At 44.9% G+C, this 14,411-nt stretch overlaps 1 protein-coding gene across 1 annotated transcript in view; it reads right to left on the bottom strand.

Moving 5' to 3' along the window:
• The window catches only part of PANK4 (pantothenate kinase 4 (inactive)), a 38,123-nt gene that overhangs the window by 10,054 nt on the left and 13,658 nt on the right, over positions 1-14,411 (bottom strand). Inside the window, exons 5-11 of the mRNA XM_043994876.1 lie at positions 14,108-14,200; positions 13,509-13,662; positions 12,642-12,823; positions 11,630-11,711; positions 10,193-10,293; positions 2,037-2,192; positions 9-121 (exon numbers count right to left, since the gene is read on the bottom strand). Coding sequence (XP_043850811.1) covers positions 9-121; positions 2,037-2,192; positions 10,193-10,293; positions 11,630-11,711; positions 12,642-12,823; positions 13,509-13,662; positions 14,108-14,200 — 881 coding nt within the window. The remainder of the gene's footprint in view (positions 1-8; positions 122-2,036; positions 2,193-10,192; positions 10,294-11,629; positions 11,712-12,641; positions 12,824-13,508; positions 13,663-14,107; positions 14,201-14,411) is intronic.

The raw sequence follows: 14,411 nt of genomic DNA, 5'->3' as shown, positions 1-14,411 counted from the left end.
GCACTCACAACGGCTGATGTCTTAGCGTCTGAAGCTTATTCCAGTACTTCTGCCGGAATTTTTCAGCTCGTTCAGCTGCATCAATGGAGTCTGGCTGGCTGGCGATAGCCCGATTCACGACCTAGCAAGATATAAGAAAGTCATCTTCAAGTGAGAGTGCTTGGTGCCCTTGGGCCCAAAGCAGCTGCACATGGCAGCAGCAGCCAGAAATCCCCTTGTGAAGCAGGTGCCCCAGGGACAACAGAAACAAAAAGGCCCCTGAACCTTCTGAACACTCAGAACAGCATCTGCAGAGAACTAGAGGCCAAGCAGAGGCTCAACGTGCCCCATGAAAGTATCGTTGTGCCAAATTACTATGATGTTATGCAGGGAAGGGGTAGGAACTGATGCCCAGTCAAGTGAGCAGAGCCAGGGAAACAAGAGAACTCTGAACAGGCCCCAAGGAGGGCAGCGGGTGTGGAACAGAGACTGCGGGACTTGGGTGATGTGCAGGGCAGCTGTGCTGACCTGTGATTCTCTCTTCCTTTTTATTCTGTTACAAACCAGAAAGGAAGGAGGGACACGCTGGTGAAGACCCATCAAAGTTTTAAAACTTGCTACGAAGGATGCTCCCAGGGCAAGGGCAAGGGCAAGGGCAAGGGCAAGGCCCAGAGTATGCTCAGAAACGAATGTGGTAGAAAGGTCAAACATACCGTTAAAAACAATCCCATTTCTGTAATTCTACTGCCCCCTAAGAAACCCACCATACAAATGAGTGATGGGAAAGCAAATGGCTGAGATGACCTTCACCCTGAAAATGACAGAACAAAAGAGGCAAAGGCAGCTGACGGCCAGAGAACCTCTGGCTGCCGTGGAATGGGGCAGGAAACCACTTGGCCCAGGTGAACTCTACCCATGGGTCCACAAGGAATCAGCAGCTGTGCCTGATGGGACACTAAGAAGGAGCATCATGTGGAGGAAATGGACAGAATGCCGAGCGGGAGGCAGGAGGTTTTGGCTTCAGTCCCAGCTCAGGCTCCTCCTGGGCTTTAGTAACCTCATCTGCAAAATGACCCCGTATGGTTCTCTGAGGGCTCCTTTTTGTCCCATGAGGAAGAATTAAGGCTGAATTGCAGGACATTCTTGTAATGACTTATTTAAGACCCAAGTTCAAATCCAGCCTCAGACACTGACTAGCTGTCTGGCTCTGGGTGAATCACTTAACCTCTGTCTGCCTTGAGTATAAAATGGAAAAATAACATTACCTACCTTATGGGGTTGTTGTGAGGATCAAACGAGATAATATTTGTAAGACACGTCCCCCCCCTGCCCACGTATTTAAAGTGACCCACTTCTGACATGGAATCTGTAAGCCTGTGGCCAATTAGGAGCCAAAGTGCATTCTCAACTCCCAAGAGCCACCTCCTGCAGAACAGAAAGTGGAGGCCAAACCCAAGGCCCACTCTAGGGCCATCTTAGACACACAGCACAACTGAGGATGCCCCTGGAATGAGCTCTTGGCACTACTGGAATAGAAACTCCCTGAGGGCAAGGGCCGCTTCCTTCTTCTTCTCTGGATGCCCAAGCCCTAGCACAGAGCCTGGCCCACGGATGTAGCTTACTCAGTGTGTTCGGTGATGACTTAGCTGACCCAAGTCCCCATGCTCACACACCTTCACCAGCTCCCCTTTCTCACTGCTGGGAGATGCTGGCTGGCAGTGAAAGGACCCCAGTCAGCCCAACAGGAAGCTCCCTGGAGCTGAGGCTCCACCTTGGGTTTGACTGACCTGCACTAAGCAGGAGTGCACTTCCTTTTTGAAGTCTTTTCCCACAGCCTTATTTGAGGGGCAGAACATTCACTATCTTGCTTCCACCTCCCTGTGCAATTCGCGCAGCAGAGTTCAAACCATCAGAAAGCACATTGCAAGGAAATGGAAAACATTGGAAAACAATGGAGATGACACACTCCCTAAGTATCCTTGGCATCTTCATTGCTCCTCTCACCAAATGATAGCTCAAAGGCCTTCTGGGATATACGCAATGTTCTGAGCACTTACCCCATCCAGTGCTTCCTCAAAGCAGGTAAGCCAATATTTCCGGGCCATGGCATCGTCTGTGAGGTCGACTGTGTCAGGGATATAGGAAGATGGGTCGAGGAGGAGGGGCAGATTAACCAGCGGTCTTTCTAACCGATCCATTTCCAGCAAATCAAACTGGGGAAAGAGAGAAGGGCCCCAGAGAGGTCACTAAGGCGTTTCAGAAGACCAACCCTCCCTTTTAAATTATTAATCTTCCACAGAAGAGAAAAAAGTTGAATCCTACATCCTTATTTTAAACTGTGGCAAGAAAATTATATTCTAACTTCTTGCCACTAATTACCCCGATGATTTCTTCCATTTTCTCACGTGTTTTCTATGTGTCTCTTTATTTCTATCATGTATTCTCTATTAGAAAGTTTGCTCCCAAGGGGCAGCTAGGTGGCGCAGTGGATAGAGCACCGGCCCTGGATTCAGGAGGACCTGAGTTCAAATCCGGCCTCAGACACTTGACGCTTACTAGCTGTGTGACCCTGGGCAAGTCACTTAACCCCAAATGCCTCAAAAAAAAAAATTTTAAAAAGAAAAAAATAAAGTCTGCTCCTTGAGGGCAGAAGCTGTTCTTTTTGTCTTTTTTTTTTTTTTTTTAGTGAGGCAATGGGGGTTAAGTGACTTGCCCAGGGTCACACAGCTGGTAAGCGTTAAGTGTCTGAGGCCATATTTGAACTCAGGTCCTCCTGACTCCAGGGCTGGTGCTCTCTATCCACTGCGCCATCTGGCTGCCCCTCTTTTTGTCTTTTTATAGCCAGCATTTAGCCCAACACCTGGTAGGTGCTTATAAATGCTTTCCAGGGAAAGAAGGCACTCAAAGGGCAGTTGGGATGTGTCTGTACTCAAACTCACTGCTCTGGGTCCCCACTGGCCCGTTTCCCAGAAAGGCAGTGATTTTAGGCAGGAAAGTCACAGGCCTCTTCCTAGCCTGCACCTGAGAGCCCCCTGACCAGGGAGCAGCCACAGAAACTATTCCTCCTTCTGCCTCAAGTTCAAATGCCCAGTGTAAGACCAGGGGATGAGAACTTCCCAGGGAAGAGGAGCGTGGCTTTCAAATGCCCCCATTTAGAAATGTGACTGACTACAAAGTATCCAAGTCAATGATGAAGGATAACTGCATGCACTAGGAGCATGCAAGACATGATACATGCTGGAGAACAGGGTGAGGTATAAAACGGATTGTTTCAATTACATTAAATGAAAAAGGTTTTGTACAAATAAACGTAGCCAAGCTCAGAAGGACGGCAGAAAAATGAGGGAAACATTTTATAAAGACAGTTTCTAAGATAAAGGTCTCATAGCTCAAATACACAGAAAGAACTGTTAAGTGTGCATAATAATATAAGAATAGAATACCAGTTATTTCCTAATTCATAAATGGTCAAAGGATATGAACAGGCAGTTTTCCAATGAGGAAATCAAAACAATTTATAATCATATTTTTTAAAATCCTCTAAACCATTATTGATTAGATAAATGAAAATTAAGACAACCTTGAGATATCATTTGACACCTATCAGCTTGGCTAAAAGGATGAAAGGGGAGAAAGACAAATGTTGGAGGGGGATGTGGAAAAATTGGGACACTAAATTCATTGTTGGTGGAATTGTTAACTGATCCAACCATTTTGGAGAACAATCTGAAATTATTCCTAAAGAGTTACTGAAGTGCCTTTGACCCAATAGCACCACCAGGTCTATTTCCAAAAATGATTAGGGGAAAAAAGGAAAAGAACCTGTATGTTCTAAAATATTTACGGTAGCTCTATTTGTGGTGGCAAAGAAGTGGAAATCTTGAGGAGATGTCCATCAGTTGAGAATGGCTGAAAAAATTATGGTATATGATCATGATGGGATACTGTTGGAGTATAATAAATGATGAGTTTGATGATCTTAGAAAAACATGAGGGGCAGCTAGATGGGACAGTGGATAAAGCACCGGCCCTGGATTCAGGAGTACCTGAGTTCAAATCTGGCCTCAGACACTTGACACTTACTAGCTGTGTGACCCTGGGCAAGTCACTTAACCCCCATTGCCCCGCAAAAAAAAAAGAAAAACATGAATAGATGTATAAAATAATGAAGAGAGAAATGAGCAGAACCAAGAGAATACTGTATACAGTAACAGCAATATTGTTCTAAGAATGCCTTTGAGCAACTAAATCATTTTGACTATTATAAATACCCAAATTAACTACATAGGACCTATGAAGACACAATCTGTATCCAGAGAAAGAACTGATACAAAGAATGATTTTACATATATATACATATTTGTATATAATGGTAGCCATGGGGGAAGGGGAAAAAAAGAATTAGATAACTTTATTACATATTTAAAAGGAATAAAAAGGGGGAGCAGCTAGGTGGCACAGTGGGATAAAGCACTGGCCCTGGATTCAGGAGGACCTGAGTTCAAATCCAACCTCAGACACTTGACACTTGCTAGCTGTGTGACCCTGGGCAAGTCACTTAACCCTCATTGCCCCCCCCCCCAAATAGCAAGTTGTACCTAACAGATTTGCAGTTTCATAAGCAATCATCTTTTTTCTATTCTACTGTCATAGAAATGCTTGGTTTTAGTTCTTAAATTCAGAATAAAATAAAAAATTTTAAATGCTTCTCCAAAGACCTTCTTTGTACTGACACCAGCAAGCAAGAAATCTACTTTACATTCAGACAATAATAAATTCTCCCACTAAAATCCATCATTGGAGAACAAAGGTGAGCCTAGGGCTCTGGATGACTTTGCCAGCACATCACAGACCCTGGTAGACAGGATCTGAGCACAAGCCCAGAAACAAACTTGATCCTTTCTTGCCCAAGGACCGGCCTAACCAGACATAAGTTGCCCAAGAGGCTCAAGAAACTAGTCTGCTGAGGTCCAGAGCAGGGACAGTGAACTTGATGGTTTATTACTATGCTCACTCTACTTCCCTCTCGTTTCCCTTGGTAATCCTCTGTATCTCATTTTCTGGTTCTAAACAGGGGTCCCTAGGCTCCCCCGACTGCCTGCTGCCTGCCATGGATCAATGACAGAGAAAGGGGAAGAGCCCAGAGTTGGAGGGAGTCCTTCTGTCTGGCTTTCACATGGTGGTGAATCAGTCACCAACCCCTGAAATAATTAAGTGACTTACTTTAATCTAGTCCGTCCCGAGAGTGCCATCGACACCCCAGAACCCTTCAATAACTGCTTCTTCGTTAAGAACGCTGGAGCACCATCACATGCCATCTCAACAGTTTCTAGGTTAAATTGGGTTGGATTTATCTTCAACCACATTCCCGTTCTGGCACGTGGGCCTGCTGGGAAGACCTTTATTTCACAGTAGGTATGTTAATATTCAATTCACAACTTAATTGCTATAACCATCCCTTTTTGTTTTTCAAAGCGCAGGGACCCCTTGTAGCACGTTTCCTTGGCCACAAAAGTAATGTGTCATTTTGGATATGGTTATTCAAGAAACCTGTGACAGCCCATGAAATCGGTGATTTCCACCATGACAGAGCTGTGAAATCAGCCATCTTGTCGGTGATTAACACCCAATCCTGGCTGGGTGACAACGAAAGAAGGTTCCCAAAAAGCATCATCCCCCGGCTCTGCTGAGGCAGGCCTGGCAGCCACTGCCTACAGAGCCCAGCCCTGGTGTGGGTGTGGCTGGTGGACTGGACCTCGATAGCAATGGGCAAGGTGGAGATGCTGGGAGAGAAGCAATGCAGGCCCAGAGGCTCTGAAACAGGCTCTAAAACACAGGAAGGATGAAATGTGGGCAGATGCACCCTATGGACACAACACTGACACCAGAGAATATACTAGACTTAAAGGGAAGAGACTTGGGGTCTAGCCCCAGCTCCACTACTACCCCACCACGTGATGACGATGACAATGCTCTAAGGCTTGCAGAGAGCTTTACATACAGTATCTTATTTGCTCCTCACACAACTCCACGGTCTAGATGCCACTGGCCACTTAGATGCCCATAATGTGATCCTGGACGAAGTCACTTCAATGGGCTTTGTTTTCCCTACACATAATTGGGGGGGGGGGGGGCGTGGGGAGAGGAGGAGAGGTTGGATAATCTCTAAGATTGCTTTGGGTTCTAAAACTCAGTTATTTTATGAGACTGATGAATGAAAACTAAAAGGGAGATTTTTAAACAATCCCACGTCACTTCTTTCTTATGCCCTCACACCACTTCTGTTTTCCCAAAGCCTTCTGTTTAAAAAGACATTTATCGGGGGCAGCTAGATGGCGCAGTGGAGAGAGCACCGGCCCTGGAGTCAGGAGTACCTGAGTTCAAATCTGGCCTCAGACACTTAACACTTACTAGCTGTGTGACCCTAGGCAAGTCACTTAACCCCAATTGCCTCACTAAAAAAAAAAGAAAAAAAAGACATTTATCAGGGCAGCTAGGTGGTGCAGTGGATAAAGCACAGGCCCTGGATTCAGGAGGACCTGAGTTCAAATCCAGCCTCAGACACTTGACATTTACTAGCTGTGTGACCCTGGGCAAGTCACTTAACCCCCATTGCCCTGCAAATCATCCCCCACCCCCCAAAAAAAACCCAAAACCAAACAAACAAAAAGACATTTATCCTCAATCAATCTACAGCCCCAACTGGAGTGAGAGGGCCTAAGTCAGCTTGGGAAGGTTCCGAAAGGCTGGACACTGGCAGCAGATCTAATATGTTTGAGGCCAAGTGGACTTTGAAAGCCAACAAAGCAAGCAGGGCTGCCCGGCCTCTAACAGGCTCTAAAGGTTAATGTTGGGGCCATGGCCAAAACCTTGCAAGGCAAGCCCTATGACTCAATGGTTATGCCAGACATTAGTGTCATCCCTCCAAGGAAAGTAGAGTAAGGCTGGCGATAAATGGAGAACTGACTGTGGAGCCAGAATGTTCAAATCTTTCCTCAGACATTCTCGCTACGTGACCCTGGACAAGCCATTTCACCTCTGTCTCCCTCAGTGTCCTCCACTGTAAAATGGGGATAATCACAGCACCTGCCTCCCAGGACCATTGTGAGGATCCAAGGAAAGAACATCAAGAGTTCTGCAGACCTTAAAGCTGTAGAGAAATGGGAATGGTGGGCAATGGGACAGAGATACTGGAGGGGGCAGCCCTGGACTTGGCTTCCCAAGAAAACAAATTGGAGAAGTAAAGACGGCAGAGTGAGAATCAACATCTTTGGCGAGCTCTCCCATCAGTCAGAAAACACACCAGACCAAATTTTGATCAGGAAAGACAAGAAGTTGCAGCGAGTCCTGTGCCCAATGCTGGACAGCTTAGGAAGACCGACAGAGGGCTCACCTCAGGGGCAGTAGCAGGACCCAGAGTGCTACAGAGCCCAGGGACGAAAGGGAACCAAGACAGAGCACCAAGCAGAAAGAAACATCGTGGGCTCCCTCAATGAGTGCTGGGAGCAGGAACAGGGGCCATCTGGCAGCTCTGTCACCCATTACTTGGTTCCAGGTCACAGATCTGAGGACTGGGCACAGAAGAAGTTCCAGAAGCTTCAGTGTGTGTGGCTCTAAGCTCCGGAGCGCACTGTTGTGACTCATTTCTAGCCTTTAGCTGCAGATATAAACCAGGACAGGGCACTAAGACCAAAGGTTAGCCACCTGTTTAGTCACTGACCCTGTAGAACCTCAGTATACAGAAACTCACCTGCACCCAAAGCAACAGACCCACACCTGAGTTAGGACATAGCTCAAAAAAGCAGGGCAATGAACAGACCTCTCCTCAGATCATGCCACTCTGGGGACAATGAAAAGTTGTAGGCCCCCCAGACAGAGCTGTGAAAGCAGCAAGATGATTACAAAGGACATGTGTTCAGCCCAAACATCCATCCCCCCACTTCCCAGAGGTGAGCAGAGCCCAACATTAACATGAATTCCAAAGTCAAGAAGGAGGCTAGTAGAATGAGCTAAAGAGACAAACTCAGAAGACAATGAGTTAAAGACATCTACGAGCAAAGCATCAAAGAAAAAAAAAACTGCAAATTGGATACAAGTCCAACAAGAATTTCTAGGAGAGCTAAAGAGATTTTTTTTTAAATAGCAAATAATAATTTTAAAAAATAAAGACTTTAAAAAACAAATGAGGGGCAGCTAGGTGGTGCAGTGGATAGAGCACCAGCCCTGGAATCAGGAGGACCTGAGTTCAAATCTGACCTCAGACACTTAACACTTACTAGCTGTGTGACCCTGGGCAAGTCACAACCCCAATTGCCTCACTAAAAATTTTAAAAAAGAAAAAAAAAAAGAGAGAGAGGAAGAAGGTCAATAAATCCTACAAGCAGCCAGAAGGAAAGAATTCAAGTACTCTGGACCCACGGTCAGGATCACACAAGATTTAGCAGCCACCACTATAAAGGAATAGGGATAAGTCTGGAAGACAAAATATCTAGGATAACGATCAAGATTAACCTACCCAACAAAACTGAATGTAATCCTAAGGGGAGAAAAATGGATATTTAATGAACTATGATAGAAGACTGTCAATCATTTCTGATAAAAAGGTAAGAGCTGAATAGAAAACATGACATTTAAACTCAAGATTCAAAAGAAGTATAAAAAGGTCAACATGAGTAAGAAATTATAAGAGACTAAAAAAGGTTAAATGGTTTACATTCTTTTAAGGAGAGATGATCCATGTAACTCCTTAGAACTTTATCATCACCAGAGGTTTTAGAGGAAGTCTAATTAGGGCCTAGATGTGATTCTAATAAGATTGGATGATCTCAAAAGGAGAGTGGAAGAATGTGGGGAAAAAAGGAATGCCTTGGAAGAAGGGGGAAAATTATCTCACATAAATGGGGAGTGCAAGGAAGAGTTTACAATGGATGGGGCAGTGGGAGAAGGGAAGAGAAATGCTTAAACCTCACTCTCATTTGAATTGGTAAGGAGGATAGAATACAGTTTGGTACAAAAATTCATCTTACCCAAGAGGGAAATAGAAGGGAAAGGGTCGGGGAAGGGGGGAGGAGAATAAAAGGGAAGGTAGATTAAGGGAGGAAGTAGTCAAAAATAAAACAGACTCTTAAAGAGGGAGGGAAGGAGGTAAAGAAGAGAAGGATAAGTATAAGAGAAAAGGACAGAGGGAAATTTTACAGTTAGCAACCATAACTGAATGTGAATGGGATGAATAGCCCCTAAAATGGAAGAGGATATCAAAATGGATTAGAAACAAGAATCTATATGTTGTTAAGAAACACACTTGAAACAGAAGGATACATAACACAGAGTTAAAATAAGGTGCTGAAGCAGAATCTATTCTGCTTCAGCTGAAGTAGAGAAGGCAGAACTATAAATCATGAGCTTGAGGAAAACAAAAGTAAAATTAGACCTAATTAAAAGAAATAAACGACTGTATTTACTAAAGGATACTATAAACAATAAGTTAATATCACTGCCATAAAATAAACAAGAAAGTTAAGGAGCTAAACAAAATTCTAAAAACATTAGCTAAAATAGGCACCTGGAGAATATTAAATCGGAATACTACTGATTCCTTGGCTATGCATGGCAACTTCACAAAAACTGACCACTTATATTAGAATATAAAAATCTTACAACCAAAGCAGAAAAGCATTTTCCTAATCCTAAAGAATGGGTGGGTCAAAAAACCATAGAAACCAAAAAAATTATCAAAATTCATTAAAGATAATAACAAGACAACATACCAAAACTTATGGAATGCAGCCAAAGCAGTACATCAACAAATTAGGCATGTAACTAACAAGGAAAAACAAGGAAACAAACAAAAACCCCCAATTAAACCCTAAAATGGAAATCCTGAAAATCAAAGGCAAGATTAACAAAATTTAAAGTAAAAAATTTTTTAACTAATTTGTAAAACTAGGAACTGTTTAAAAAATAGAAAAATAGACAAGCCAGTGGTTAATTTGATTTTTTTAAAAAAGAAAACTGAATTTCCAGTATTAAAAAATGAAAAAGATGAATCCACAGCCAATGAAGATGACATAAAAGTAATTAAGAACTATTTTTCCCAACTATATTCCAATAAAACTGACAATTTTTTTGAGGGGGAAAGCTGGTCTTCATGCCTTGGAGCCCCCTTGAGAACACTGCCACTGTCTCCCATTCGGGCATCCCCCCAGGAACTCACAGTGCCACTCCGAGCTCTCTGCATGGGAAACAGTTCCGGGGATGTGCTCATCAGACCAGAACTTCCAGCGTAATTCTCTCCCCAGCTGTACTGGTTAGGATCTAGGAGAACAAAAGAGGGTGTTAAGTCCTCAAACACCAGGGCTCCTAGAACATAATACACATCCAGGGAACACAAGAACAGAAGAAAGATTGACCCTCAAGTTTCTGAAACTCAAATCCTTTCAAGTATCTAAAAATACCTAAGGAGCCAAATTCTGCTTGTTAAGAAAAGAAGGGAATATACCTTGTTTTTTGTTCAGTCATTTTTCAGTTGTGTCCAACACCTCATGACCCCCATGTAGGGTTTTCTTGGCAAAGATACTGGAGTGGTTTGCCATTTCCTTCTTTAGCTCTTTTTACAGGTGAAGAAACTGAGGCAAACAAGGTGAAGTGACTTACCCAAGGGTCATGCAGCTAGGAAGTGTCCGAGGCCAGATTTCAACTCAAGAAAATGAGTATTATTGACTCTAGGCCCAGCACTCTCTTTACTTTACCACTTAGCGGCTCCCTGTGCTCTATAGGGGCTGTCGAATTAGCCAGATCTTTCTTTTGGGCTAGGCTAAATGTAAGAAAATGTATTCTTCATGTTAGAAAAATAAACAAGCCCAGAGAAAACTTCCTGTTGTATTTAAATCAGGAAACTTACGGGGAGGACATTACAGAAGTTGGTCAACAGGCTTATCTTTAAGCTCTGAAAACAATGGCTTGTTCAATTTCTGGGAAAATAAGATCCCCCAAAGTGGGACTAAGTTCTCTTGGTATGTTGTAAGGCAGAACACTCTGCTGAGATCATTTAAAAAATATTTCTCATTTAAGAAGCGGTTTATGAGAATCAAGATGAAAGGGAATTGAGGGCCCAAGACTAGAGATGGGAAAAAGGAAAAGACACAGTTGGCAGAATGAGAGATGTTTGCCATTCTTTTTTTCCTTGGCGAATGGTTTTTTGGGTTTTTTTTTTTTTTTTGCCAGGGAGGGGAGATAATGATAGAAAGAGAAAGATGGACACAGACAGACAGACAGATAGACAACTACATGATGCCCTCAGCAATCATGGGAAGCCAAGCACAGGAACGTGTTAGCCAAATTCATATCCCAGCCCCTCTGGAATGATCACAAAGGTCTCACTTTTCCCCTTCTCTAGAGGAGATCACTGGCATAGGCAAGAAGCAAGATGGCCAAGTTCTATTCATTGCACTTAACTCAAAGAGTGGAAATGGGAAAGGATGAGGGTTTGGTTTTTTTAAAACCCAACAAAACCACAACTGTTAAGAGCCCAGCCATTTCTTGCTGGTGGCATCTCTTGCCCCTGGCCCACACAACCCAGGATTATCCCTATTCTGCTCCACCAACATTTCCAAACACTGCATTAGGAAAAGGAGTATAACCCTCTACTCACTGTCTTGTTCTGCTCCTTTTAGGAATGCCCCGATGGCGCCCAGGTAACCTTCGTGCCTCAGGAACAGTGCCTGAACCTCTCCCTGCCACAAGATGAAATATTGCATTGGGATGGTCCCTGATGGCCAGCCAGCATGGGCACTTTGTGCTTGCTAGGTGGTTTAAGGCAATTACAATACACGTGGGTACCTCGCCTCACCCAGTCAATGCATTCCTGAAAAGTTGTGCATAATAGACTTTTGTCAGCTGCAGAGCATTTGAACTGCAATAGGGAAGTTTGCTAGCTACAGAAATCCCAAGGTACATCTTTTTGCCGGGCAAAGGATCTGTTTGTGAAATGAAATCATCAGTCATCCTATGTATCTCATTTGGGAGGTCTCGATACACACAGCTGGACTCGGCCTAAAGGGAAGTTCGTCTATAGGGGCTGACCAGAACGCGGGGGCATTAGAAGTCATTGCAATGGTCACAGAAGGGCGGCAACAACAGCTCATGCCACTTCCCAGACAGGGCACACCGACGTCTGAAGCTGTCACGAGCAGGGACCAGAGGGTCACTGCTTGAGAGCCCTGCTCCTCCACACGAGCACCTTCCCCACAGTGTGGGTTAGAGGGCCATGAGGAAGGATCCTCTCCCAGAGGACTCTTGTGAGGTGCCACAAAATAGAAAGAAGGGAACTGCTGAGTTAACTCCTCAGCTTCAGGGGTCCCTGAGGCTTCTCTAAAACAATTCTACTCAATCACTCAGGGCTAAGGTCATTGGATAAAGAATTCCATGGCCCCAAACTTCTAACTAATCCTCAGACACATCCTCCAGGGAGGGACCCTTACAGTCTTACTCTACTGCCTCCATGGATTTAGAAACACTCAACTCCCTGAGGACCGATTATAGGTTAAGGGAAGGGAACAGGGATGGGGAGGGGGGGGCGGGGGGGGGGGCAGGTAGGGAGGTAAATAAGGAATCCCCAGAGTCAGCATGGTACCAAATTACAAAGGGGGTTTCGTCTTCATTACCTTGGAGAAGAAGTTAATACTGTAAGTGATTGTGCGCATGGTGACCGGATGACCCCGAATGAAGAAGCCCCCAAAATAAACTCTGTCCAGGTTGTGGAGTTTGGCATAGAGACAAGCCAGCTGCCCGATGTCGTTGCTAATCATGTGCAGTAAGCTCTTGGACATATCTTCTTTGGAGAACTCTAAGAGAGCAAAAACACCTTGGTGCTAAGTCAACAAAGGACGGTGTGTTCTCTATAGTTTGGGGGGCAACATACGCTGTCTTCAGATGAAGGAAAGTATGGTCCTGCTCTAAGAGAGGCTGTAGCAGAAGCGGTCATCACTAACTTTTAAGATTTGCTGCCAAACATTTTACATACCTATCTAACAAACCTGTGATATAGGTTCTCCTGAAGTCCCCATTTGTAAAATGAGAAACAGGTTCAATGACCCATCCAGGGTGCCCTGTCAAGAGGTGGGATTCAAACCCAGCTCTCTCTGCCTGCCAGCCCAGCACTCCTACCTCCTTCCATGCTTCTCATTGTGCCCCACAGAGGAACTAAAATTCTGACCACAAATACCTTAGACCCAAAGAAAGGTTAAATTCTCACAATGAAAATGGTCATCAATTTAAGGAAGGAAAAGGTTATATGGGTTCACTCTCCTGGGTTTCCATTTCCGCCTAGTAACTGAAGTAGAAATGTGCAAGCAAATTTTTTTTTCTTTTTATAAATCAGAGCATTCTGTAAGCAGCAGATGGGGAGGAAATTGCCCCAGACATCTGTACATAATTCCCTGCTAACAACCTCGTGAGTCATCACTCAATTTGCTATAATCAGTGCAGATTCTGCCTCTGGATTTCTGGAGGAGAACATCCAATGGGGGTACCTTTATCTGCAGTGGCAGACTTTCCAAAGCTACTGGCTATGAGATTGCCACTGAGCCCCAGGGTCTGGTAGGCCCCACCGTAAATATCTCGCACCAACATATCCACATTCGTGTGCTGGCCCTTTGAGGCAAGGTGTAGCAGCTCATCAAATTTCTGGAAGGAAAGAACAGAGGAAATCAAGAGATTACCCAGGTTTGGGGACCAAAGATAGTGCGACGAAAGGAGATCCAGAAAGGGACTCTAAGTCCATGGAATGATGGACTTAGGCCTGTGAAGGCCCCACCGGCTTGGTCTCACCTCCCACCTCCCAGGCTCACATTCCAGGCTGCCAACATCTTAAGGGTGGCCCAGCTCTGTTTAGCGCTAACGTCAATTAACCTGCTGTTTGAACCAAGCACTTTTAACATTGTTCGAGACCATGCAATAGGCCCCTCCCCTGAAAAGAGCTGGGCATTTGGAGGCACGGGTAAGTAAGGACCACAACCACAGGCTACTGGGAAGGACCTTTAGGATTAAAAGCAAAGCAAACCACAAGCTGCAGAGATGTCCCTTTTGTTCAAGGAAGCAGCAAGGATGCCCCACAAGGGGCTTCTGATACCTTTGTCTTGGTGAGCAGGGCACCGAGCCCCCAGAAGGTGCCTCCTCCAATCGAACTCCCGCCAATCCACTCAAATTTGTCCTCCGTCTCCACCTAGCAGTCAAAATCAGGGCGCTCTGGTTAACACTGCTGTTCAGCCCGACCCAGCCGGTCATGAAGTGGACATATCAGCAAGTGGACTGTGAGCACATGGCCTTCCTTTGAAAGGCTGGGCCTGGGGGCTTGGAGGGGCTGCTTCTCTAGGAACTGCTCCACTTTAGGAAGGGAGCTCCCTCATGGGAGCCCCCCACCCCTGCCCCTGCTC

This window comes from Dromiciops gliroides, chromosome 3 (assembly GCF_019393635.1).
Source record: "Dromiciops gliroides isolate mDroGli1 chromosome 3, mDroGli1.pri, whole genome shotgun sequence".
Taxonomy (NCBI): Eukaryota; Metazoa; Chordata; class Mammalia; order Microbiotheria; family Microbiotheriidae; genus Dromiciops; species Dromiciops gliroides.
Note: the sequence above shows the minus strand (reverse complement) of the source record. Positions and strands in the feature narration are given on the sequence as shown.